The following is a 26,471-nucleotide window of genomic DNA, read 5'->3' as shown; positions in this document are numbered from 1 at the left end:
TTTAGCATCCAGAATCGATGAAGGATTTGCCGAGTGAAATCTATTCTCGTGGCTATTCACAACATTTTGATGTTCAATCAAACACTGGGGACAAATCAAAAGGAAAACAATGAGGTCAATTTCCTGCAATAGGATGCCATTAACCAGCTACCTGTTTGTGGCTGATTAAAGGTCATAGTACGCTAGGCCATTGCATTATTATGGTCTGTAAGTCATTCAAACACCTACCTTTGTAATAAATACATTCAGACCCAGGAAATGTTTAAAAGAAAATAGAACTGTACCTATTGTTACACACAACTGGAATGTTTACTCTTTAATATACATTATGAATATTTTGAAAAGATGACATAGAGCTTTAATGCTAATGGACAATTTAGGTTAATTTTAATTATTATAGCAGAATGAGAGACTCTGGATATGTACTGGAGATACTTTTTTAGATGCCATCAAAACCTGATTTCGTTTTTAAGGGAATACAACTTTTGTGGAGTTTTTTTAATTACAACTTTGCCAGCAGGAAAACCCTCCTGATTAGAGAACGTTATAAAAACCTAAACACTGGGAGAATTGCTAAATTTTAGATTTAAGCTTTAATGATTACATTTTAAGTTACATTTTCATATTGGACCTTTTGATTCGGACAACGTACTTTTAAAAGCCTTTTTTTTATTCAAATGGTACATCTGTGTACTTAGATGCTTTGAAGGCTGAACTACGTTTCCTTCAAGTAGAACATCTCAAATTTGAACTCTTGGATCCAAACTGATGTTCAGAAATTAACACTTCACTACACAGTCAAAGGTCTAATTATGAAGAGCCATGGATTCTTTTCTAAATTTTGAAACTCAGGCAGTTTCTCACAGATTCTAAGAATCTACTAGCAGTGTCTAAGCAAATTACATCTTAAAGACAAACTCACCCTGTTTTTAAGTTTTACATCAAGTGATTTTGTGTTTAAGCAGCATTTCTAAATGGACTAAGCATTTTTCTGTTAACAGAAAGCGATCTTTAGATCCCCTTTTCTACAAACCAAAATAAAATCTTACCTTTTCCTACAAACTAAAATAAAATCAACATCTGTCTGGGTTTTGTACTGTAATACGTACTACAAAAAGGGTATTAAAACTGAGCGTCATTGCAAACTTATGGAGGAACTGCTATTAATCATAGCCTGTCACGACTTATGGCAATATTCACAGCTGTCATCTAAGCCAGGCAAACAGCTGTTCTATTAATTGACAGATCAGTTAGCAAAGAGGGTGGATGGAAAAAAAATGAGGGAGTTTGAAACGTTTGATAGACAAGTGGAGCCTGACCGAAGTTGTTTTGAAGTTTTGCTATTGTTAATGTGACGCAAACAACAAAAGATCCACCCCTAATTTCTACCAGATGAATACAATGATTGAACACAAAAGGCCACTGATTTCACAGGTAGTCCTCGACTTACAATGACAATCGAGCCCAAAATTTATGTTGTTAACTGAGACAGTTGATTTTTGCCCTATACAGTAGAATCTCTGGTCACAAACGCTTCTGACCATGACCAAATTGGGTTCCGACCAAAAAAATCACAATTTCCACCCCCGCGGCCGATTTCCCCTTCCACACCATTTTTTTTTGGCCAAATTTCCAAAATTAGGTTTGGGTCATGACCAAATCGGGTTGCGACCAAAGTTATGGAACGAATTATGTTCATGAACAGATGTTCTACTGTATGTATATGTGTATGTATACACACACATATATATATATGCATATACACACACACACACACATGTATGCTATTCAGCTTTGTTCAGGTATTTTCCCACGTCATTATAGTTGTGCTTTTAAAGTTGTAGCAACTTTTTGGCAGAATCTCATCTGCCATCATCAGGCTTCTGTATTGTGTTTGTCTGTGTGTGTGTTTGTCTTTCTCTCTGTGTGTGTGTATACATATATACACACATACTACACACATAAATTTTGAGAGCAGGCATCAGAATTTCAATTTTAATGTGTGCCAAGTTGTTCGCAGAAAAAAGTGACAATAAAGGTTATCTCGTCTCATCGATTTTATCTTTTCTTAACAACTTTCTTGCCATAGTTCTTAAGTGAATCACTGCACCATTAAGTGAACTTGGGATCCCCATTGGGGTCCTAAGTGTGAAAACAGATATAAGTCACTTTTTTTCCAGTGCCACCGTATCTTTGAACAGTCATTCAATGGACTGTTGTAAGCTGAGGACCATCTATATTGAAGTGAAAAAAGAGTTTACCATTGTGTATTCCTCTTGGCTGTTAGTTCGCACTGTGAGGCTGTTGGATCTGGGACTTTCAAATGATAGGATCCTTTATGTTTATCAATATTATGCCTTCCATTTCAATTTCCCAACTTCCATCTACTACTAGTTCTTCTCTACTGTCTTCCCTTCTTTCCAGATAACTGAAATGTGCAAGAACAGCACACAAGGAAGGACAAATGCCTTCATTGTAAAACTGCCTCGGCAACTGATGAACTCTGTTAAGTTTGTGAGAAGATCTTAAAAAAAGATCCAGAAAAAAACAGTAAAGGATTTCTTGTATTTGCGACAATATGAAGTGATTCAGCATTCTTCCAACCTGGCAACTTTAAAAGGTGTGGATTTCAACGCCCAGAATTCCTCAACTAGCATCCCTCAACTTTTGGGAGCTGAAATTTACACATCTTTTAAAAGTTGCCAACAAAGGATTAGATGATATAAGCAAAATAATCTTGGGGATAATCTACACCCTTGAGATTACCAGCCTGTAAAGTGGAGGTTATATGCACTATATATTTCATTAGTGTCAAATCTTTTAGGAACCTAATACCTTACTCATGATGGAATGGGTTTAATTTTGCTCTTAGTTCTCTTTGAAGATTATACACAAGATTATACAGTTTTCCTCTAAGGGGGACCTACTTAAAATATCAGAATTAAGGGCTATATTTAAAAAAAAACCAGGACCAATTCTTCACCAAATACTTTTAATATTTCTAATGATCGCGTGAAAAGGAGTATATATTTGCCATCCCTGGTCTGGTTATGCTAAAGAGAAGGCCGTTTTAAACAAAAATGAATATATTTGGGCAACTCTTTTAAAGCCTTTGATTAATTCAAAATGAGGAGAAATCAGATAACCTAGTCAGGCCTAAAATTACATGGCTCATCTTAATTACTGGGCTTTAGATTTAAGAAAACCCCAGCTCTTAGCAAACATTTAACTATGTTTCCCAAACTGTCACTCTGGATTTCCGCAGGTTATTTTAATTTTTCAAAGGAAGTGCAGCAACATTGAACATCTGTTGTATACCTCACCAATTACTAGCCTAATATCACTATGCTTCCTTCAAAAATGTAAAACGTTCCATGGTGTCTTGATGAATTCATGGTTCTGTTACATCTCGGAGTTCCCGAGCTGTGCTGTTACACCTCGGAGAAACTGTACCACCACCAGGAAGAAACCAAGCCTGCCGTGAACTGAGAAAATTTTGAAACCTCTCTATTAATTCCTCTATCCAGGGATTGTAAATAATTGCAGCATGTTCCTTACTGGAATTATACTCGTCAGTTTAAAATGCAATTTTCCAGCATTAATCTGCATTAGCTGCACTGAATCTGGATGCCAGCACTCTGCATCTTAACTTCCGTATCAGTCACAATATTCTTTTCCGCAAATGAACGTGTTTTAAAGTGGGCGCACGCTGGATCTTAAATTGGCATCCCAAGTTAAGAGGACAAATAACACAGCACACCTGGAGAGTTGATAATAAGGGGCACTTGGGGAATACCAACTGTTGTGTTTGTGCACGGATAAGTTACATAAACAAGCCAATGTTCCCTTATCCAGCTCAACCCTATTTATAAATGTTCTCCTGCAGAAATATGTGCGTATTAAAACAGTTTCCACAGCTTTACTTTCTGGTCTAAACCTTGTCACATAAAATTAAATGTTCTTGTAAATTCAGAGGGATCAGAAATATAACCAAGTGGCAAGTCAGTGACCAGTCCATGTTTTTAAAGCGACTAACCAAAGATTGCTCAAGAACAACACTGTTACTAGAAAATACACCAGGATTTGCCCTCTGTTTACATGTATGCTTGATGTGTTTTCTAATCCACATGTACTTTTGATGCCTCCCTTTGGAAACAAAAAAGACCGTATTATTTAATGCATCTTTCCATCTGGGAAATCACTGTTAACATTACAGTAGGAGTGTAAAGAAGCCAGGCTTATTGTGATTTGAAGAGAGAGCGTACATTGCTTCATTATTCATACTAGTTTCTTCCATATCAATAAAAGCTGCTAAAATAACCCAAATGATTACCAATGGCATGTTACTGTTACGTACAAACTATAGTTACTTTGAATTGTTCTTGACTAACATGTACATTTTGGGATCTGTAAAAGGAAAATATTACAGAACTTCTGATTTGCCTATCGATCAACTGTAGGGAGACATGATGAAGAGGAAAAGCAAAAGAGAGTGTTCAAATTTACTTGTTTGTTCGAAGTCTTAATTTCTTAAGAATCCTGGCTTTGTGTGAGACGCAGTACAACTGATGTGTTCTCAGAGGATTTTCTTGGCAGGCGGAATTAAACTGTGGGATTCATTATCTCAGAAAATGAGACAGCTAACTTTTCTTGTTTGTAAGTGGAAATGGAAAAAATAGTTCCATTATTCTGAATTTGACATATAGTCTATCAATGTATATAACACTACACTTTGATTCTATTTTGGGATTCTACCAGGAATATACTTGTATTTATCTGGTATGTTTTTCTAAAGTTACTGTATGTTTCCTATGAACAGCGAAAGGTGGTTTAAAGATATTGCAGTTAAATAGAAACTAGCTGGGATTTGAGCACATCAGCAGTCGCTAGTTGTGACTCCTCATGTGCTCAGCTGAAGAGCAATGCTCTGCATGACAATAGCATATAGTAAAATAAATTAAAATAGATACGTGGACAAAGTCTCCATACTATGTAAAGAATGCAAGTTTTACAGGACAATATTGCACACCAGAAACAGTCCTCGCTGGCCTTTGTAAGAACATTTTGGATTTAAAAAAAATCCTTTACTGATGTTCTTGTCCCCAGTTCATGACCTTGATTTAAGGGATTTAACAGAAAGACAAGAGTTGGAAGGGACCTTGGGTCTTCGAGTCCAGCCCCTTCCTCAAACAGGAAACCCTATACCATAGTTCAATGAAATGGTTGTCCAATCCCTTCTCGAAAACCTCCAGTGTTGGAGCACCCAGCTGATTTTGTTAACTCCACTGCTAAGTTAACACAGACACACAATCCATTAGTCTTGAAATCTATGAATCACATTAAGAGAATGAGACAAAGCATCCCTGAAAAGATTTAAAGGGAGATAAAGAATAGGAGGGAAATCCTATATTAGCCCTTCATTTTCTTAAGGAGGTTTCAATACATTGCTTTCCTTTCTCTTTTTTTCCCATGTACGAAAAAGAAGGAACCTTGGAAAAGGTACAAAGAAGTAGAAGTCAAAGTTGGACAGGAGAATCAGAATAGAGCCGGAAGGGACCTTGGAGGTCATCAAGTCCAGCCCCCTACTCAAGCAGGAGCTCCTATACCATTTCAGACAAGTGACTGTCTAGACTCTTCTTGAAAACCTCCAGTGATGGAGCACCTACGACTTCGGGTGACAAGCTATTCCACTGGTTAATTAACCGAACAACAGAGTTGGAAGGGACCTTGGAGGTCTTCTAGTCCAACCCCCTGCTCAAGCAGGAGACAAATAACCATTTCAGATAGATGGCTGACCAGTCTCTTCTTATAAACCTCCAGTGATGAAGCACCCACAACTTCTGGTGGCAAGCCGTTCCACTGGTTCATTGTCCTCCCTGTTAGGCAATTTCTCCTGAATTCCAGGTTGCTTCTCTCCTTGATTAATTTCCATCCATTGCTTCTTTTTCTTGCCTTCTGATGCTTTGGAAAACATCAGCCCCTCCAATATTGGATTACTGCTTTATCATGTCCCCCCAAGTCCTTATTTTCTGTAGACTAGCCAAACCCAAATGCTGAAATGCCATTAGGCTAAGAAGAAGCCCAAAGTGACAGATATTTGAGAAGCCCTGGAAAAAGGAGATAGAGATATAAAGATAGATAGATAAATGAGAGAGAGAGAGAGAGAGAGAGAAAGGTGGAGAGATATATAGATAATTATGTATGTATGTATGTATGTATGTATGTATGTATGTATTTATCTCTCTCTCTCTCTCTGTGTAGATATATAAATGAGAAAGATAGATAGATGAGAGATAGATAGATGGATGAGAAAGATAGATATAGATAGATAGGAGCAAAAGAAAAAGAGACAGATGAGAGAGAAAGATAGAGATAGATGGATAAGAAAAAAATAAAGATAGATATAGATAGATAACAGCAAGAGAGAGATGATATGTATGTATGTATGTATGTATGTATGTATGTGTATAGAAAGATATAGATATAAATGAGAATAGATAGATGAGATAGATGAATGAGAGAGAGATAAAGATATATAGATAAGTGCGAGAGAGATATAGATGGAGAGAGAGGGGTGATACATAGATGAGAGAAAGGTAGATGAGATATAGATGAATGAGAGAGATATAACGATATATAGATAAGTGCGAGAGAGATGATGAGAGAGAGAGAGAGAGACAGACAGACAGACAGACATAGAGGTAGATAGATGGGATCTAAAAAGGGAGAGATATACAGAGAGATAGATGTGTGTGTGAGAGAGAAAAAGCTATGGGATGCTCAGTGGGGCTGGTGGGGAGGGGAGAGAAAGGAAAGGGGAGGGGGCAGTTGGGGGGGACGATTCCAGGGCTTGGGAAAAGGATGGAAGGGAACCTCTGGGACGGCCCAGCCTGGACTGTCTTCCCGGCGGGCTGTGGAGACTCCCAGAATTCCTGCCCCATTACAGCCAAGGGCAAGGCGGGCTGAGGATCCTGGGGGTTGTAGTCCCAGCGGCCGGGAAGGCGCCCACTGGAAGCGGGAGGGGAGGGGAGGAGGCGGCTTCGAGCCCGGGGCTTGAAAGCGGGAGGGGGCGTGGCAATGAAGCGGGGGGGGGGGCTCAGCTCGACCGGACGGCCTAGGCGGGCAGGGGATCGCCTGGAGGCCCACCCACCCATGACGCTTCCCCCTCCCCGAACTCACAACTCGCTCTTGCCGGATTTCTCCCAGTTGCGGATCCATTCGGCCGGGAGCGCCGCCGCCACGGAGGTCGCCATCATCGCCGCCGCCATCTTCTTCCCCGTGTGGCGCGGAGAAGAGCCCGGATGCGAGAACGACGACGGGCCCTGCGAGGTCAGAGGGGACGGCGGAGAACGGCCGCGCGAGGCATGCCGGGAAGGCGAGCCCCGCAGCGCGCCGGAAGAGAGAAAGAGAGAGGAAGAGGAGGCGGGGCAAGAGGAAAGCGGCGGCGGCGGCGTTAAACAGCAACCATTACCCCCCCCGCCCGCCCCTTGCCTTTCCTATCTCAGAGAGACGAAGCGAGGGAGGAAGTCAGAGAAAAGAAACGCTCCCGGTACGTGAACCACAGAATCAATCCTCCGCCGTGGAGAAGCTGCTGTCTTCGTTCGCTTCGCTGTCCGCTAAATCCGGCGCCGTGGGAAGCCGCGGTTGGTTGGTTGCACGGATGGACGGATGGATGGAACCGGGTTTAGGCAAGCCATAGATTGTGCCGAGTCGAGGGACGGTGCCTTATGGTCGTCGGGATTTTGAAGCCACCCCTCCAGGATTTGGGGGGGGGGGCGGTGTTGGTCCGTTGTATCCGTGTGGGGGGGGGGCTCTCCCTCCCTCAGAGGGATTTTTTGAGTGGTTTGGGCTTTTTTCTAACACCATTTTCTAGCGCAAATGGCTGGCTGGGGAAATGCTGGGAGTGGAAGGCTGGGGGGTTGGACTAGATGACCTCCAAGGTCCCTTCCAACTCTTCGTTAGCCTGTTAAAGAGAGAAAAAAAAAGTCCAAGCTTCCTTTGAAAGTTGGTTTGAAAGACACTGTGTGGTGTTTGAAGACATCGCTTTAAAGCGTGCAAACCCAGGTTTAATGTCGGTTCAAAATCTTCAGAGCAGAAGAAATTCTTCAGAGCAGAAGAAACCACGGTTAAAGGTTTTTTAAGCTTAACTATGGTTTGAGCATGTTGAGTGAATTGACTTTTGGGGGGCGGGACGTTTGCAAAAGACATCCGGGACAGGGTCTCTCCCCCCATTCCAACGAGCCCATCCGGACACTCCTTGGCAAAACTTGCCTAGTTGAAGGGTTCCCCTTGGGGCTTGGCAATCCAAACGAGCCGTCTATCGTGTCTATGGCTGGGGTGGGGGTGGCAGGAATTCACATCCACCCCCAATTTTGGGGCTCCAAGGCGATCTTAGGGCGCCATCTTCCACCAAGCCTGCGGTTCCTTTTTTTTTTTTTTTTACGATTCAGAGGTTCTGCGCATTCTCAAGACAAGTGCTCGACTCGGGTTTCGGTGCGTTGGGGGGGGGGTGTGAGGAAGCAAGAGAGGGATCCCCTTGCGCGACCCACTAATTCGCTTGCGGCGGGACTCGGGGAGATCTTCCGCGATCCACCCTTGCAGCGGCGCCTCGCAGCCGGGATGAGAAGCAGGGCTTTTTTTTTTTTTTTGCACGTGTGAACGCGCTCCGGGTCAAGCGGGCTCCCGCAATCCGAGTTAAAGGGGGAGTCGGGGAACTTGGGGCCCCTTCTCTCCCCACCCTCCACCCCCGTATTGCTGCAGCCGGCCGAGTCCTCCCTCCGTCCGGCGGGGCGCCCGATCCTCCGGCAGCTCCTCCCCGAGGCCGCGGGGAGGCGCTTCTTCCTTCTCGGGGCGGCGGTGGCGAGAAGGAACCGAGGGTCCAGCAGCCATTTTTTTCGGGCCGGCCCGAGCGCGTTGCCGGCGGAGACTGGGGGTGAGTGCGGGCGGAGGGACCCCCCGTTCTGCGCCGGGAACACCCCTCCCCATGCTCCCCGGCCGGGATCCTGCGGAGTATGGGCTTTGGAACCCCCGCTTCTCTGCGGGCGGACCACGCTTAGGCGACCTTCTGCACCGGAAACACCCGTCCCCGGGATCCTGCGGGCTGCGGAGCGTGGGCTTTGCAATCCCTCTTCTCTATGGGGCGAGGGGGCAAACCGTCCTTCTACCCCGGGAAAAGCTCCTCCCCAGTCGGGATCCTGCGGAGTATGGGCTTTGGAATGCCGCTTTTCTGCGGCCGAGGGGCGAACAGACCACCTTCTGCATCAGGAACACACACACCCCCATCCTCCCCAGCCGGGATCCTGCGGATAATGAGCTTTGCAACCCCGCTTCTCTGCAATTCCCGGGGTTTCTTTCTCCCTTTCCAAATGCGGGGTTGCTTGAGGTTTTGCCTCGGCCCCTTTCCACACACACACACACACACACCCTCGCCAGGATCTGGGACTTTCTGCATTGCAAAACCCGCGTGGGCGCGGCGGGTCGTGGGAATGCCTCCCCAGGCAGGCACACGGGTAGGGTGAGGGGTTTACAGAAGGCAGACCCCCGAAAATAGTCCAACGGAAGTCTTTTTCACCTTGCCAAGCCCAGCTAGGTCGAAAGGGAAGGGCGGAAAATCTCTTGATCCTTCTCCCTCGCGGGCGGAGTCGTGTTCCGCGTGGAAATGCAACCGCCGCGCGTGTTTCCCGCTTGCATTCCTGCGGTGGGTTTTGTTCCCGGTGCCAATTTCCTTGCCCAGCTTTTTGGGTTAAAATTGCGCAGAGAGAGAGAGAAGAGGGAATTAGAAAGAAAAAGAAGAAGAAAAGCAAAATAGGTGATTTTTGCATGCGTAACTTCTCGCATGGGAACGCTCGCCCTTTGCTCAACCTTCGAGCTTAATTCAGGGATTTATGGCTCCAGGGATCCCTGCTTGGCAGTTGGAAATGTCTTCTAGGCGGAACCCAATGGACTGGCTGAATAAAGTTTTTTCCTGGGATAAAATGAGAATTGAGGTTGGTGGGATCTGCCCATCAATTCATGCATCATTTCCTTTTTTGCCTTAGCAATTAGTAGACACCAGCATGGCAAGAAGGAAGAAGAAAATAAAACCTTTGCAATCCCCTTTCTGTAAAAATAAATAAGCGGAGGTTTTTAAAGGATTTTTTTTTTTTAAAATAGATTTGTCAAAACCTTTGCAATTCCCACCATCAGGTCGGAGCTGAAGAAGCTTCTTGGATGAGAAGCCAAACGTCTTCAAAGGAAAAAACCAGAAAGTCCAGTTGCCTCTTGAAAAAAGCATCTTTGCAATTCTCTTTCTGTAAAAAAGTAATAATAAGGGGACTTTTTAAAAGGATTTTTTTTTTAAAAAAATAGATCGGTCAAGACCTTCAAAATTCCCTTTCTGTAAAAATAAATAAGGGGAGGTTCTTAAAGGATTTTTAAAAAATTAGATTTGACCCCTGGTGTGAAAATAGAAGTATGGAAAAAAGGTTTCGAAACAAGATATCCTTTTTTTAGTCACATGTTATGGGAGTTTGCTGTGGAAAATTTTCCAATCTTTCAAACTCTTTTTTTTCATTTTTGTCAGCTGACAAGAAGGGAAAACAAAACTTGATATTCAGCCAGAACGGTCCGTAAATTGGGAAAGCTTCAGCTTTCGTTAGCCATGAAAAGAACTTTTAAACTTTCTGTTAGGCCTATTCATTTGAGGATGGAGAAGGATGCTGTTTTCAAGGTTTTTAAATAAAACAAAATTTTATTTAAAACTTTCAATACAAAAATTACCAAAATTAATTTGTAAAGCCTCCCTGAATCACCTTGTAAGAGAGCTGGGTGGTGTAGAACTTTAATAAGTAAAATGTTCGTTTTTTCACATTTTGAAACCAGCTGGGTGCTTGTACCATAAAATGTTAAAATATAAAAACAGGTTACAAAATGGAGCAGGAGGCAAGAATTCATTCAACTCTGTTAAAATTAGCTAAAAGTTGAAGGGGGGACTTTCAGGGTGCTACCAACCCTGTGGATGATGGTCCTTTGGTTGCACAGCCATGTTTGACCATCCAACATAAGTGTTGATGCCATTTTGTGATTTTGTTTTCCAATGATGTCCTAACATTGAACCTTATCTTCGCAGCAACTCTCTTTCTAATCTTACCTGTGTGATTTTTTAAAATTTATTTATTTTAGGAAATCTGGAAGAAACTCCTTCCCCGAGAGGGATATGACGTGTAATGGCCCCGTTTTGGAGGATCCGTCCCCCGACCTGGCTGAGTTGGCTTCCAGACAAGAAACCTTTGCCAATTTTCCAACTCGCTGCCCCGTTTCTTCCTCGGACCTAGCCCAGGCCGGATTCTTCTACACGGGAGAAGGGGATCAAGTCAGGTGCTTTCGCTGCCTAGCAACCCTGGAAGGATGGGAAGAGGGAGACTCGGTGGTTGGAAAGCACAAAAACATCTCTCCAAACTGCCCCTTTATCAACGAGGCCAACTTCGAAGAGGGTCGTCTGCTTTCCGGGATCCCGAACGGTCCCCCCGCAAGAGAAGCCGCCCCCTCCGTCCCACCCAATCCTGAGCTCTCTTCCGATTTCGATGCCGATTACTTGGTGAGAACCAGGCAAGTGGTGGATATCTCGGGCTCCCCGTATCCCCAAAACCCGGCCATGTGCAACGAAGAGGTCCGGCGGAGATCTTTCCACCACTGGCCTTCCTACGCGCCCGTCAGCCCGGAAGACCTGGCCAATGCGGGGCTCTATTACCGAGGCATGGGGGACGAAGTGGAGTGTTTTTGTTGTGGGGGAAAGTTGAAAAACTGGGAGCTGGGCGACCAGGCGTGGTCGGAGCACCGCCGGCATTTCCCGAGATGCTTTTTCGTCCTTGGGCATGACGTTGGGAATGTTGGGAACGTTGCCCATCCGCCAGGGGATGGACAGTTGGACCGAAGCAGTACCACCCACTGGGGGTCTCCTCCTCCTCCTCATAACCCCTCCATGGCGGATTTCGCAAAGCGCCTCCAGACCTTTGGGGCGTGGAATTACTCGGTGAGCAAGGAGAGGCTTGCTCAAGCTGGCTTTTACAGTCTAGGTAAGCAGAGGGGCCAGATTTTACGGTGGGTTTCCCTTCGTTTGGGTTCACTCAATCTCACAGCCCCCCTCTCTCCCAAATCCAAAGTACCGCCGTAGAGATTGTCCTCAGCTTGAGCCCAGGAATATCTGCTGCTAAAGCGAGATGGTTGTTAAGTGAGCTTTGCTCCCATTATGTGCCCTTTCTTGCCATTGTTGTTAAAGTGAATCGCTGCAGTTGTGAATGTCAGGATTCTGGCAGTCACCCCCATTTAAATCATGAGTCTCGAGCAAAACTTCCAAAACTTGAAGAAGATTTTATTAGGAGTAAACATGCCAGCACTGCCTGGGTGTAGCAGACTGTGAGACACATCATTCATTGTCACCCTTGACCCTGGTTTTCCCCCTACCCGCTGGGTGTATCATAATTCATATTCTCCAATGGGACATCTCCATAGCCAAGAGTCATTGATCATACTCTCCACCTAGAATTTTGCGTAGCAGAAACTTCAGTTCCTAGAAACTATCTATGAAAACATTTATGGAATGCAAGCTGCCTACTGCTCCATCCTCCCTTTCTGTTGGCAATTCTAAAAAGACCATAGAAATATTTTATGAGTTGACAGTGAAGTTGGTAGCACGGTTGTGGAGTGAATCTGGATTCCTCACTCACTTTGCTCATGGGAAGGTCGTCGAAGGAGAATACAGGGACCCCGGGACATGGCAACCATCATAACTATGAGTCGGTTGCCAAGCGCCCCAATTCTGAGTGGGTGTTTTGTCGAGGGCAGAAAGTACAAGGTAGTCCTTGAGGTACGACCACAGTTGAGCTCCATTATCATTAGTAATCATTAGTATCATTCCCTTTTGTTTGCATTTTTGTATATAATTGTATAGAACAGTGGTGGCTAACCTTTTGGGGCTCTTGTGCCAAAAATGGCGCTCGCGCTTGCTCGCTCACATGCCAGCACCCAGAAGGAAATGTGCACGCCCCCCCCACGCTCCCTGCGCATGCATGCATGATCCGCCACCTCCTTACCTGCACTGCGGATGTGCGCCTCCCAGCTGATTGTTTTGGGCCGTTTGAGGCCTTTTTTGCCCTCTCAGAGGCTCGAGGGAAGCCTCTGCAGCCTTTGGAGGCCGAAAAATGGGCCCGTTTTCATCACTTCTGATATTTACGGAAATACAGGAAGTGACAAACGGGCTTGTTTTTCGACCTCCAAAGGCTGCAGAGGGTTCCCTCGAGCCTCTGAGAGGCCGAAAAAGGCCTCAAACCGGGTGAAAAATCAGCTGGGAGGCACGCGCATGCACAGTGAGGTAAGTTTGCCTGGGGCTCGCATGCCCACACAAACAGCTCTGCGTGCCATCTGTGGCACACGTGCCATAGGTTTGCCATCAGGACAACCATACGAGCTCCATCTCGTGTTCTGCAAACAAGGATATGTGGCTCATTGCTTCTCAACAAACCAGGATTGAAAGCTGACAACTTAAGCGCAGCTTCTGGGCTTGTTAAGCAGGATAAATCCGGAAGCGTGGCTTGGAAAGTCGATGCAAGTAAACCGCACAAAATTTTGCCGTTCCCCACAGACTTAAGACACAGCAATTTTTGGAATTGTTTTCCAGCATGTGGCTCTGATCTCTCGTGGTTCAGCGTTACGTGTTCTTGATTTGTTTTAACAATAAGCTGCTGTTTCAGCAAACGTTCAGCTGTATTTTTGGACTGTGAATTGCAAGAGAATATTGTACACGGAGTGCTTGGGATAATTCATTGGAACAGGAGCCTTAAATGGTAGTGCAATTTCCCTCTTTTTTTCTTTTTTCTTCTTTAGTGCATTAATAGGTTTACACATTTCACATCTCTGCAAGACGTCTTGCATCCGAGCTGATCTTTGTTAATCTCATTTGATTTGGAACCTGCAGGGAACTAAAAATAGGACTTGTTAGAAGATTAATCAGACAATTCAGACACTTTCGGTCATGCTCCTCTTGGAATCTGATTCCGAGGGGGAGGTCGAGCAGCTGACAGGGAATGTGAGTGTGGCTCTAGTGGCTGTGGGAGAAACTGGGGAAGGGCACAATCCGGCTGGGCATTCAGAGGAAGACCCAGGCCCAACCCCTCTCCATCCTAGGGCACACAGGGAGGAACAGAGAAGGGAGCAATGTGAGTTGCATGGCTTACGGGGGAGGAAAGGGCCCTGATCCCCTTCATTAGCTGCAGCTGGGAAAACAGGATTTAAAAAGGGGGGTTGCACAAAGCACCTTGCTGGAAGTAAAGCGTGAATTATCTTCATTTTTCAAGTCTTATCTTGGGTTCTGGAGTCCTCCCAACTATATGTGTTTCATTGTCTTTTGAAGTCTACAATTCCTTATCCTGCCCTGTCTCGTTAATTGCTGCAGGATAGTTTGTGTTGGTTTTTATTTAGATAGTAATTTAGATGTACTTTGGGTTTGGACTGAATTTCTTCTCTTTAAAGACTGTTCTTGGGAGAGTTTTTTTTCTCCAGCCGATGATAACTGGACACTGGGGGCCTAGTTGGAGGCATTAAAGGGACGTTACCTACTTTTATGACTTGGTTGCTTTTGTGCCACGCCCTGAGTCATCACACATTCCAGCACTGTTTTAGATTTAGTATTTATAAGGAATGGGCAGGTAATCCTTGATTTAGGACCACCGTTGAGCCCTCCATTTCTGCTGCTAGGTGGACCATTTGTTAAATTTTGTTTTCCCCATTTTACGATGTTTCTTCCCACGGTGGTTAAGCGAATCCTTGCAGTGGAGAAGTTGCCTGCAGTACTGCGTTCTGACCACTGTGCCACCGCAGTTTAATACGTCTAAGTAGCACTTAGATTTACTGTATACACCACCCCATAATGCGTTACAGTATTCTCCGGGTTTATAACCTCAGCACATTGGCCCAGCAATCCAGGTCCTCATTTTATGGACCTCAGAAGGATAGAAAGCTTGTGCCCATCAGGATCGAACTCCAAGCTGGGGGCAGAGTTAGCCTGCAATACCACACTCTAACCACTGTGCTACCAAATAAATATATACATACGTCCGTAAGGATAGGCAATGGATTGTTGCATGTTGAGGACGACCTGTGTTTGCAGACAAAGAGTTTATGTTCATGAATGAGGTGCTTTTTCCAGGTATGGCTGACGGCGTCGAATGCTTCTGTTGCGGTGGGGGACTGAAGGAATGGAAGGCGGGTGAAGATCCGTGGGAGGAACACGCGAGATGGTATCCTGGGTAGGAATATTTCACTCTTTTCATCTTGGGGTGCGGGGTGCTTTGCAATATTTATTTTTTTACCAGATCTTTAGCTCGGGGATATCCAAAACCAGGTGCGTCAGAAACAGAAAAGCTTTGGACTCTAGAAAGAGTGCAGAGAAGAGCAACAAAGTTGATTAGGGGGCTGGAGGCTAAAAGATATAAAGAACGGTGGCTGGAATTTGGCTATGTTTAGTCTAGTCTAGTGCAGAGGTCTTCAGACTTGACAGCTTTAAGACTTGTGGACTTCAACTCCCAGAATTCCTCCTCCAGTCATGTTAGCTCAGGAATTCTGGGAGTTGAAGTCCACAAGTCTTAAACTTGCCAAGTTTGAAGACCCTTGCTCTCTTCTTTCTATTCTCTCTCTCTCCCTCCCTCCCTCCCTCCCTCCCCTCCCTCCCTCTTTTTCTCTCTCCTATTTTTTCTATACCTCTCTTTATTCTATCTATCCTCTCTCTATTCTATCTCTGTTCTATCTCTCTCTCTATTCTACCTCTCTTTTATCTATTCCAGGGGTCTTCAAACTTGACCTTATTGGAGGCTTTTAATGGACAGCCATTGGTCTAATGTTATAGGGTTTCTGCTTGAGGAAGGGGTTGGACTAGATGATCTCCAAGGCCCTTTTCAACTCTGTTATTCTGGACAACTCTAGCAGGTGTGATCGAACCCCAGGAGCGAGTGAGTGGTGGAAAAGGGGAGGCTGCTCTAAGCAGCCAATTGTTTACATTAAATGCTGCTCATGGGGTCAGAAGGGACCTCGGAGGTCTTCTAGTCCAACCCCCAGGAGTCTTTATACCATATGCTCTTAAGGGTGCTTGTGGGGAAAAGCTTTCTCAACAGCAAGAAGATGGCTCAGGCCACCTCATCGGACTTCTTCTGAATCCAGTTGTGAAGGTACGTGCAACCGATCCAAACCTGCTTTAGGGCGCGGTGGACTGTGTGAGTTCAGATCAGGGCGGTTTGTTCCCCAGAGGACGCTTAAACTTACTGTAATGTGTGAATTAGATGACTGCTTTGTCCTTCAGCTTGGCTTATTTTGCTCCCACCTTTTGTACCTAGGTGCAAATACCTGGGAGAAGAAAAGGGACAAGCTTTTGTGAACGGCGTTCATTTAAAGTCTTTGCCACAGGAATCAACTGTAAGTCTGCCTTTTCTTGTTTGGAGTGTCTTATCTTGTTGGAAAGAGCCTTCCTTCCTTCCTTTTTCTTTTTTCTTTCTCCTTCACTTTTTCTCTTTTTCTTTCTCTTCTCTTTCTCTCTTCTTCCTCCCTCCGTGTCTTTTTCTTTCTTTCTGTCTGTCTGTCTTTCTCTTTCTTTTTTCCTCTCGCTTCCTCCCTCCCTCCTTTCCTCTCTCTCTCTCTCTTTTCTCTTTTTCTGTTTTTAATTTTTCTTTGTCTCCATCGTTCTTTCTTTCTCTTTTTCCTCTCTCTCACTCTCACTTTTTCCTTGTCACTTTTCCCTCTCTCTCTTCTTTTCTCTTTGCTTCCGCCATGTGCCTAAGCCAACTCTGCAGGGACTCTTGTTTTCGGATGAATGTGGATTTTAAATCATGCATGCATCGAGCCAATTAAATTAGTAGAAGGGCTTGAGTTACTATCCCGCGGTCTCTCCAGCTGTCTTCCCGTGAGCAGATGGCATTCCCATCCTCAGCTGAAAAGGTTAATTGCTGCCACGGAAAAGGCCACGTTTAACTGATTTGATTCCTGTTTCCTTGTTGACGGCGGCGAGTGGACTAAGCGATTAGCTCACAGAAATGAATTGACAAGTACAAACTGTGATATTTGTCGCTTGAGGATGTCAGGAGCTCTGGATGTGTGTGTGTATCTATCTGTTTAGATGACAGAGGTGGAGGAAGAGAAGAGAATGCACTAGTCCTGTTTGAAGGACTGAGAGATTTATAGGTCAGCTATAAATATTCCCCTTAAGTTTAGGAGTCTGCTTGCAAAAAGGGGCACGATAGCTCAGCCGTTAAAGGCGCTGAGCTTGTCAGCTGGAGAGCTGACAGCCCAGGTTTGAGACCCTGGCACCACACAATGGGGTGAGCTCCTGTTACTTGCTCCAGCTCCTGGCCATCTACCATGTTGTCCCCCAAAAAAAGACCAGGGCTTATATTAATTTATGCATTAGATCTTATTTTCCAGTTAGGTCTTATTTGGGGGGAAATACAGTACTAAATGCATCTGTCTGGCTGACAGTCTTAACTGGGGTTTGTTTTGGGGGTAGGGCTTATATTGGGAACATCCTGGGGGGAAAAATGCTAGGGTTTATTTTCCAGTTGAGTCTTTTTTTTTTTCTCCCGTGGAAACACAGTAGCAGTTCGAAAGCATGCTAATGCAAGTAGATAAATAGGCACCACTTCAGTGGAAAGGTAACCGGCTTCTGTGTGCCTTTGGCGTTACAGCCATGCCGGCCACATGACCATGGAAGTTGTGGCTCTTGCTTCTAAGAAATGGAGATGAGCACCACACCCTAGAATCAGGATACGACTGGACAGGGTATCCTTTATCTTTTCTGCTCGCAAAGGGGCTCCTGATGTTTGATTGGCAGGGATTTTTAGAGTTAAAAAACGCAACTCTGCTCCGGAATATTGTTGTCGGTTCACTTCCCACCGTTTCCTCTTCGCTCTTTCCCTGTTTGAATTTTATTTCTGCAACCACCTGGAGAAACACCTCTGGGTTGTTTCGGCCATGTGCTATAAGATTCCCCACCAGTTGGCTCAGTCCCTTCCTCAAACAACATCTCCCCCTCCCCTCCTAGTGGAATCTTATTATGTAAGCTAGTCGTTCTCAACCTGAGCAACTTTTAAGATGTGTGGAACTCAAGACCCAGAATGCGTCGCTTGTAAAAGTTGCTAAGTCGGTGTAAACAAACTAGAACGAACTAGAAACCACTGATTGTGACACCCTTTATCAGTTTTTTTCCCCACAAGCATTTACTGAATGAGCCAGCAGAAATTTGATTCCAGTCCAGTGCAACATTCTAAAAACTATTTATTTATTTCTTTATAGGCAGAAGAGCCCGAGAAAGTTTTAACTATTGAAGGTAGGTCTTTCCTGAACGACGCCGGTGATCAGTTCTAATAACGTGCTGTTATGAGTCAGTTGCTTAATTTGCATTTTTTAAAAATAATTGTGTTTACAAAATAATTGTGCTTTGAAAATGGAAAAAAAACAAACAATCCACATACCTGTTGGTTTCGTTTGGCAAAACTTGCAGGCTAATATTAGTGTAAATTAGGACAGTGGTATATAAGCATTGACCTGATCTTAGGATAAACATTAAATTTGCAGCCATGAAAATTAACTGTTAAGTAAAATCCTGAACCTTAGTTTAGAATATATATATTATTTGGAAGGAAACAAGAGTTCTTTTTGGATTTTACTTTAATTCAATAATAGGGAGTGATTGCCAGAAATAATAGGAAGCAATTTTATATCTTCAAGAATTCAAGTGCTTGGGCATCCAAGTATAGAAATGAATATTTATATACCGGACTATCCTGTCACTATCCATTAATTAAATGCATAATAGTGGTTGGGGATTATTATGTTCATTTTGTTATTTTTATTTCTTCTGTGTTTTTATTTCCTGTAAGCTGCTTCGAGTTGCCGTGAGCAAGTTAAGCGGCAGTATAAATTTTCCAAATAAAAGTAATAAAATCTTAAACAGAAAGAAGATGTACATTCTATTCTACTCTATTCTATTTCTTATTCCATCCTCTATTCCCTATTCTATTCCTTATTCCATATTCTATTCTATTCTATTCTATTCTATTCTATTCTATTCTATTCTATTCTATTCTATTCCTCTATTCCATCCTCTATTCTATTCTATTCCTCTATTCCTTCCTCTATTCTATTCTATTCCTTATTCTTTATTCCTTATTCTATTCCTTATTCCATATTCTATTCTATTCTATTCTATTCTATTCTATTCTATTCTATTCTATTCTATTCTATTCTATTCTATTCTATATTATATTCTACACTACTCTACTCTACTCATTTCCCTTATCGTTTCATCTACAAACCATTGACATAAATACAGGTACTCTTTGGCTTATGACCACAATTAAGCCCGACTTTTCTGTGGTTAAGTGAAACGGTTGTGAAGTGAGCTTTGCCCCGTTGTACAACCATTCTTTCCACTGTTGTTAAGTGAATCACTGCCATTGTGAAGTTGGTCACACGGTTGTTGAGTGAATCTGGCTTCCCCTCCCCCCCCTTGACTTTGTCAGAAGGTCGCCAAAGGGAATCGTGTGACCCAGGACACTGCAACCGTCATAACTACATGCCAATTGCTAAGCACCTGAATTGGGATCGCATCATGTGGAGACTGCGACTGAGTGGTGCACTGGCCTAGAGGTGGAGCTCTCGCCTCACAATCAGGAGGCTATGAGTTTGATCCTAGGTAGGAGCCAGATATTTTTCTCTCTGGGCACAATGTGAATATATCTGCTGAACAAAACCCCGCTCTGGTGACAGGAAAGTCATCCGGCCAGTAAAACACTCTGTTAGCTCCATTCAGTTGCCCAGGCTCCACCCCGGAAGGGATTATGGGGTCATAAAGTGTGAAAAACGGTCCTACGTCCCTTTTTTTTTTTTCCCAAGTGTTAACCTCTGAACAGTCGCTTATGTGAACAACTTTAAGTTGAGGAAGGCCTGTATTCAGAGTTTAGCGTAACGTGGGAATGTGGCTCTCCCATTAAGCTCTGCTTTTCCTTTCCTATCAGGGTCTTCTTGCTTTCACGGGATTTTTAGCTCTTGCTTTTTGCAGATGAAGAGCAGCTGCAAAGCCAGGCGATCCAGAGCGCGTTGCAAATGGGATTCAGCGCGGAGGAAATTGGCCAAATGGTGGAGAGGAAGGAGCGCCTTTCGGCCGAGCGCTACCAGTCGGTTGAGACACTGGTCACAGACTTAATCGCTGCCCAGAGGGATAATTCACCCAGTGCGCACTTAGAAAACCATCTGCAGAAAGGTGATTGTTGCTGCACAGCCCAGCACCTGTAGGTAGACAAACCCGAATTGCGCAAGGCGAGGATAGGATTGTGACAAACTCAGTTGGGGAAAGAACCGTTGTCCGGGGAACACCGTTCTTTAACGGCTGAGCCCTCGTGCATCCTTTTGGTGAAAAGATTGGAATAGGGTAGAATAGGGAAAGGGAAGGAAAGGAGAGGAGAAGGGAAAAGGGAAAGAGGGAGGGAAGGGAAGAGGAGAAGAGAAGGAAAAAGGGAAGGAAAGGAGAGAGAAGGGAAAAAGGAAAGGAAAGGATAGAATAGAAGAAGGGAAAAGGGAAGGAGAGGGGGATGGAAAGGAGGGAGGAGAAGAAAAAGGGAAAGGAAAGGATAGAATAGAAGAAGGGAAAAGGGAAGGGAAGGAGAGGAGAAGGGAAAGGAAAGGGGGATGGAAAGGAGGGAGGAGAAGAAAAAGGGAAAGGAAAGGATAGAATGGGGAAAGGAAAGAGGGGAGGATAGGAAAGGAAAGGATAGAATAGGGAAAGGATAGGATAAGGAATAAGGATAGATTAGAGAAAGGATAGCATAGTTTAGAATGGGGGAGAGGGAAAGAAATGGGATGGGATAGGATAGACCTGGAAGGGACCTTGGAGGTCTTCTAGTCCAGCCCCCTGCTCAAGCAGGAGAACCTAAACCATTTCAGACAAGTGACTGGCTAGACTCTTAAAAATCTCCAGTGATGGAGCGCCCACGATTTCTGGTGGCAAGCTGTTCCACAGGTTAATTGTCCTCCCTGTTAGGAAGTTTCTCCTTAATTCCAGGTTGCTTCTCTCCTTGATCACTTTCCATCCATTGTTTCTTGTCCTGCCTTCCGGTGTTTTGGAGACTAATTTGACCCCCCCCCCTTTCTCTTTGTGGCAGCCCCTCAAATGCTGAAAGACTGCTATCTTGTCACCCCTAATTCTTTTTTTCTTTCAACCAGCCAGACCCAAAACCTGCAGCCGTTCTTCACATAGTTTAGTCCCCATGTTTTGCCTTGATCCCTGAAACGTATAGGTATCGAGTTACAACCGTTCAAATAGTGACGGCGGCACTGGAAAAAAAAGTAACGTAGGATTGTTGGTCACACCTGTAACCGTTGCAGCATCGCCGTGGTCACGTGAACCAACTTTGGGAGGCTTGGCAATTGGCTCCTGCTTATGACAGTTGCAGTCTCTCTCCCTCCCTCCCTCTCTCTCTCTCTCTCTCTCTCTCTGTGTGTGTGTGTGTGTGTGTGTGTGATCCTCTTTCGCAACCTGATGAATAAAGCCACAACTGATGAGTTGTGAGTTCAGTGGGGAAGCCAGATTTGATGGAACGACCGTGTTGCTACGTAATTTAATAACTGCAGTGGTTCACTTAACATCGGGGGAAAGAAATGTTTTAAAATGGGACAAAACTAATTTCTTCTTCTTTTTTTTGGGGGGGGGAGAAGACACCTGGGCTTTTACCAAGAGAGAAGCTTTCCCCCAAAGCAACTTAAATAATAAAACTTCCTTGCTGCCAAATGTCTCTCACTTGAACAGAAATGTTGGCCTCGATTGTGGTTGTACGTTGAGGACTACCTGTAATTTTAAAAGATTTATTGCAAGTTCTAGGTCAGTTCTAGGTCAGGGGTTGGCAACCTTGAACACTCAAGGAGCCACAAAGGTCCTAACTGGAAGCCCCCTGTCCAATTCTGCAGCCAACCGGAAGTCCGGTTCCCCCACCATAGAGTCTCCTCCTAGCGCGGCTTCCTTTTTCCTCTGCCGACTGGACGTCCTGTTCCCCCATCATAGAGTCTCATCCTAACACAGCTTCCTTTTTCCTCTACCTGTCCTAACAAAAGCCCTATCAATTGTGAAGCCGATCGGCAATAGAGAGCCGCAGCAGAGAGATGAAAGAGCCACACGTGGCTCCAGAGCCACGGGTTGCGGACCCCTGTCATTCCCCCATCAGAGTCTGAATCAGAGGAGGAAGACGAACAGCTGACAGGGAGTGGGAGTGTGGCTCCGTTGGCTGTGGAGGAAACTGGGGAGGGGCACAGGCCAGCTAGGTAGAGCAAGGGAGAGGTAGATCAAGGGAGAGAGAGTTCAGAGGAAGACCCAGGCCCACCCCCTCTTCATCCTAGAGCACACAGGGAGGAACTGAGAAGAGCACAGCGTGGGTTGCATGGCTTATGGGGGAGGAAAGGGCCCTGATTCCCTTCATTAGCCACACCTGGGAATGAGTTTAAAAGAGATGCATGCTGAGTGAGGCATCTGCTGGGAACAAACATGAGTTTATCTTGTGTTGACTTTGCTTATCTGTGTTCCTGGCATCCTCCCAGCCGTGTTGAATTACAGCCGTTCCTTCACATCTGGAATTCCTTCTCCTGCCCTGCCAAACTTAATTTCCTCATTTTGCCCTGATTGGACTGATAGTTACAGTTTTTGTTGATCATGTTTGGACTTGATTCTCTGCAGCCAAAGGCTGTTCCTGGAAGAGTTTTTCTCCAGCTTAGAAGGTAACCAGGACATTGGGGGCAAAGTTGGAGCTAATGAAGGGACTCCTACTGATTGCCTGACTGTGTTGCCTTTGTGCCACGCCCCTTTGGGTCATCACAACCCCTGTTCTAGGTTCAGGACTCGCCACTTGCCGGACGCCCATTGGGTTCTCTCTTTGTAACTCCTGGAATAATGGATCCCGCCTTTTTTTTCCCCTCCTCCTTGGTGAAGGTATCTCATAAAATATTTTTTCCCCCCCCACTGACAGATCTCAGTACAGAAGAGAAGTTGAAACGTCTGGAGGAAGAAAAGATCTGCAAGATCTGCATGGATAAGCTTCTCTCCGTGGTCTTCATTCCTTGCGGACACCTGGCTTGCCAAGAGTGCGCCAAGGTGGTGGAGAAGTGTCCCTGGTGTTGTAAGGTCATTGCAAACCGGCAGAAGGTCTTCATGCCCTAATTGGGGGGCGCCGGCTGCGAGAGATTCCATGAAAACAAAAACAACCCCTCCTCGCCCCCGCAAAACAAAAAAAAATCCAAAAGCTAACCCAGATTGGCAGGGGTGACCTCCGAAATGGATTTAGCCAGAGTCGGCTAACTTAATTGGGCGCGCACCGGGTTGCATGGTGGGATGAATCGGAGAGAGAGAGAGAGAGAGTGTGGATCGGATTATTTCCATCCTACGCTTTTAATCAGAGGTGCTTTTTCCATCGGGGCCGGGATCTTTTCGGTATTTCATCATGTTTTCGGTGGGTGGAGAGATAATATCTTGCAACTGTTGGGGGTTCTTGGTGTATATTTTTGGAGGGGTTCCCTCCTCCCTTCCCTTCTTGTAGACTTCATAACTGAACAACCTGCAAAAGTGCACCAAGAACTGGACAGGGTTGGTCACCCCTTTTGTCGACTTTACGACCTGTGGACTTCCAACTCCCAGCGTTCTCGGCTGAGGCCTTCTGAGAGCTGAAGTCCACAGGTCGTTGTCATCTGTATTGACCGAATAGTCCCCCACCCCACCCCAACCCCAAGGCCCTTTCTCAACCTTCAGGTTGTCAGAACGGCTGAACTTGCTCTGGACTGCCCGTCTGAAAGTTGCGTCCTTTTTACGAATCTACGGGCACGCCACCAGTTGCGATGCCAGCAACTCTCTGCCCATTCCCGTTGCAGTCTGAAGCGGTATAAGCCAGACGCGCAAGGCCAACACAAAAGGCTGAATGGAAAAGGGTGTGAAGAATTATCGTAGAAAGCAAAGAGAAGAGGTCGTGGGCCTTGTACATCTCTTGATTTTTCCATCCGTTCAAAGGGCAGCAGCAACAATAGCTCTGTTTTACAAACCCGATCCCTTTTCCTTGAGTCTGTCTCTTGGAAGGAAGGTGCCAATCGTAGGGGCTTTTTCGCTGACCTGACAGTTTCTGGAAAAGAGGGGAGAACCCCTTTTTTGTATCCCAGTTCAAAGGCTTGCCTGTGTTCTAGCAAGTCCTCCATAGGTGGAGTAACTGGAATTGCAGAAACTCAGGATAAAAACCTGACTTTTAAGTTTTCCCATTTCAGTTTGCATAAAGGCATCGTAACAGATGCTTGGGGATCCAGATGTCAGCGGAAAAGTTTGTGCAGTGAGCAGGACATCGGTTGGGATAAGTTGGTGGCATGCCCGTAGATTCGTGCGATAGATGAAGCAGAGTTTTGCAGGTGTTTTTTTTTTTAAATTTAATCATTTATGGGTAGAACTGAGTTGCTATTCTGGGATACCAGGTTCTCCCCTGAAGTAAAGGATGCATCAGGTAGCTTGTTGATATTGGTGGCTTTGAGAGAACACTGTGGAAGGAATACCTGAGAAATGGATGCCATCCTTTCATTCAGAAGTTGAGTGGCAGATTATCCGTATTTCCCCCTTGCACTAGATACTATATTAGGTGGCAAAACATAACCTGAATGTAATATTAATTGATTTCAGTCTCAGTTGCCTCTTTATGGAGGAAAGAGTGAGGACCGGCTAATAACATTGCAATTCCAGGAGAATAAATGGGATCTTCAGTTTTTAATTTTACTTCTTCGCCTTCCTGAAATGGCTTATAGGGATTGCTAGGATGCAAAAAAAATCCCTCAAGCACCCAGGATAATAAATCCCCCTTTTGAGATTTAAAATAGTCCTCTTCCTCGTTTTGTGCTTCCTGATGCTTTCCTAGTGATAAAACCTCTAGCGATCTAGCTGTTTTACCTTATTTTTTTTTCCTTTTTAAAAACAACCGCTGCATTTTTATTTATTGACATATTTATTTGAAAACTTGTTTAAAAAAGAAGAACAACCACTTTCGTGGCACAAACTGGCTTTAAACAGATGTTCACAACACGGAACACCGGGGGGTGGGGGTGGGGGTTGGGTAGAAGACCTTGTTGTCACTGATCTCTTTTGTAGAGTTGTGGTTGCATTTCCTGGGAAGGAAGCTGGTCTGTTGTTGTTGGGTTTGTTGTTTGTTGAACACTACAGTGGCAGTTCAACTCAAAGTGGGGGTAGACTTACAACTTCTGCTGACACTTTATGGCGATTGCATGGGGAGGAAACCAGAAACTGACAGTTTGAACTTCAATAAGAATGCTGCTAAAAAAAAAAATCACACACACAACTTCCTTTCCATCTAGCCAGGCCAGTTAGCTTTCAGGAAGGGGGACCTTTAAGCGCCTGGATGGCTGCCAGTTTTTTAAAAAAAGTGTTAAATTTGGTTTTCGAGGAACGTTCCCTGATCTGCCCCACTTATTTTTTTTATAAGTGGCATCGTTTGAAGGGACACAGCTCTTCCTCCTGTGGCCAGATCTGAACTCCAAAAAACAAAAGAAAAGAACCCCACTTATTAAAACATGGCAAAGAGTTGTGTTGGTGTGGGAGTCATTGTTGTTCCCCTCACATCTTTGGGGGTTTCGTTTTAATCCTTTCGTTTCACGTAGAGAATAACAAGAACTTGTTTTACATGGAAATCTGTCTGGGGTACTTTTCTTCACGACAGTCGATTTTCTTTTTCACCCTTTTAAAAAAAAATTCACAAACGCATCGGTGGGGGGGGCGGGATTTTACAAGCTATGCATAAGTTGCGTGTCAATCCACGCTGAAACGCAGAATTGAGTTGTGTGTAAAGGATGGCCCGAGTTGTAAATAACCTGATTATATAATGAAAATTGTTGACTTTGAGAAGCTATATTCCAGCGTGTTAAGAAAGATTTATTTTTTTAGACGTACTACAATGACTTAATATAATCATAGAATTGTTTTTGCAGTTAAACTCAAGTGACTATTTTTAATAAAGTGATTTATTATTTTATATTCTGTATGATGGGTTTTTTCTTCTTCAGTCTGCTGCGATTGAAGCACCTACAACTTTTGGAGGCAACTTCTGGTTGATTGTCCTCACTGTTTGGAAGTTTCTCCTTATTCCAGGTTGCTTCTCCTCCTTGATTAGTTTCCATCCATTGTTTCTTTCCTTCCCTTCCTGTGCTTTGATAAATAATTTGATCCCCTCTTCTTTGTGGCCACTTCATAATCATAGCCATACTCATATACATACATGCATATGTAATCATAGCCACGACATAATCTTTATAGCAGAGGTCTTCAAACTTGACCGCTTTAAGACTTGTGGACTTCAACTCCCAGAATTCCTCCTCCAGTCATGTTAGTTCAGGAATTCTGGGAGTTGAAGTCCACAAGTCTTAAACTTGTCAAG

The 26,471-nt window shown here is 44.5% G+C and overlaps 2 protein-coding genes across 6 annotated transcripts in view; one reads left to right on the top strand and one right to left on the bottom strand.

Annotated features, from left to right (window-relative positions):
- Positions 1-7,386, bottom strand: part of THOC2 (THO complex subunit 2) — a 50,320-nt gene extending 42,934 nt beyond the window's left edge. For both annotated transcript variants that reach the window (XM_087941087.1, XM_026702917.2), the window contains exon 1: positions 7,180-7,386. In XM_087941087.1, coding sequence (XP_087797213.1) covers positions 7,180-7,268 — 89 coding nt within the window. In that variant the 5' untranslated portion in view covers positions 7,269-7,386. The remainder of the gene's footprint in view (positions 1-7,179) is intronic.
- A 17-nt stretch (positions 7,387-7,403) lies between these two features.
- On the top strand, positions 7,404-26,069 carry XIAP (X-linked inhibitor of apoptosis). Of its 4 annotated transcripts, none has more exons than XM_087941099.1 (7): positions 7,412-7,549; positions 11,161-12,053; positions 15,182-15,281; positions 16,362-16,440; positions 18,310-18,343; positions 20,078-20,278; positions 23,028-26,069. In XM_087941099.1, the coding sequence occupies exons 2-7, from the start codon at positions 11,195-11,197 to the stop codon at positions 23,216-23,218; spliced, it is 1,464 nt and encodes a 487-aa protein (XP_087797225.1). In that variant the 5' UTR covers positions 7,412-7,549; positions 11,161-11,194; the 3' UTR covers positions 23,219-26,069. The 4 variants fall into 4 exon arrangements, with proteins under 4 accessions (XP_026558706.1, XP_087797225.1, XP_087797224.1 ...); XM_087941098.1 differs by lacking the exon at positions 7,412-7,549 and adding an exon at positions 8,853-8,932; XM_026702921.2 differs by lacking the exon at positions 20,078-20,278 and having other exon boundaries at positions 7,404-7,549.
- The last annotated feature ends 402 nt before the right edge of the window (positions 26,070-26,471 follow it).

This window comes from Pseudonaja textilis, chromosome 12 (assembly GCF_049901715.1).
Source record: "Pseudonaja textilis isolate UNSWEBS1 chromosome 12, rPseTex1.2, whole genome shotgun sequence".
NCBI lineage: Eukaryota > Metazoa > Chordata > Lepidosauria > Squamata > Elapidae > Pseudonaja > Pseudonaja textilis.
The sequence above is the reverse complement of the archived record's forward strand: the minus strand, read 5'-3'. Positions and strand labels throughout refer to the sequence as shown.

Coding starts and splice junctions, on each gene's coding strand:
- XIAP (XM_087941099.1), top strand. CDS start 11,195: ATGACGTGTAATGGCCCCGTTTTGGAGGATCCGTCCCCCGACCTGGCT. Junction 16,441..18,309: donor CTTTGCCACAGGAATCAACT/GTAAGTCTGCCT, acceptor ATTTCTTTATAG/GCAGAAGAGCCCGAGAAAGT. Junction 18,344..20,077: donor GAAAGTTTTAACTATTGAAG/GTAGGTCTTTCC, acceptor TGCTTTTTGCAG/ATGAAGAGCAGCTGCAAAGC.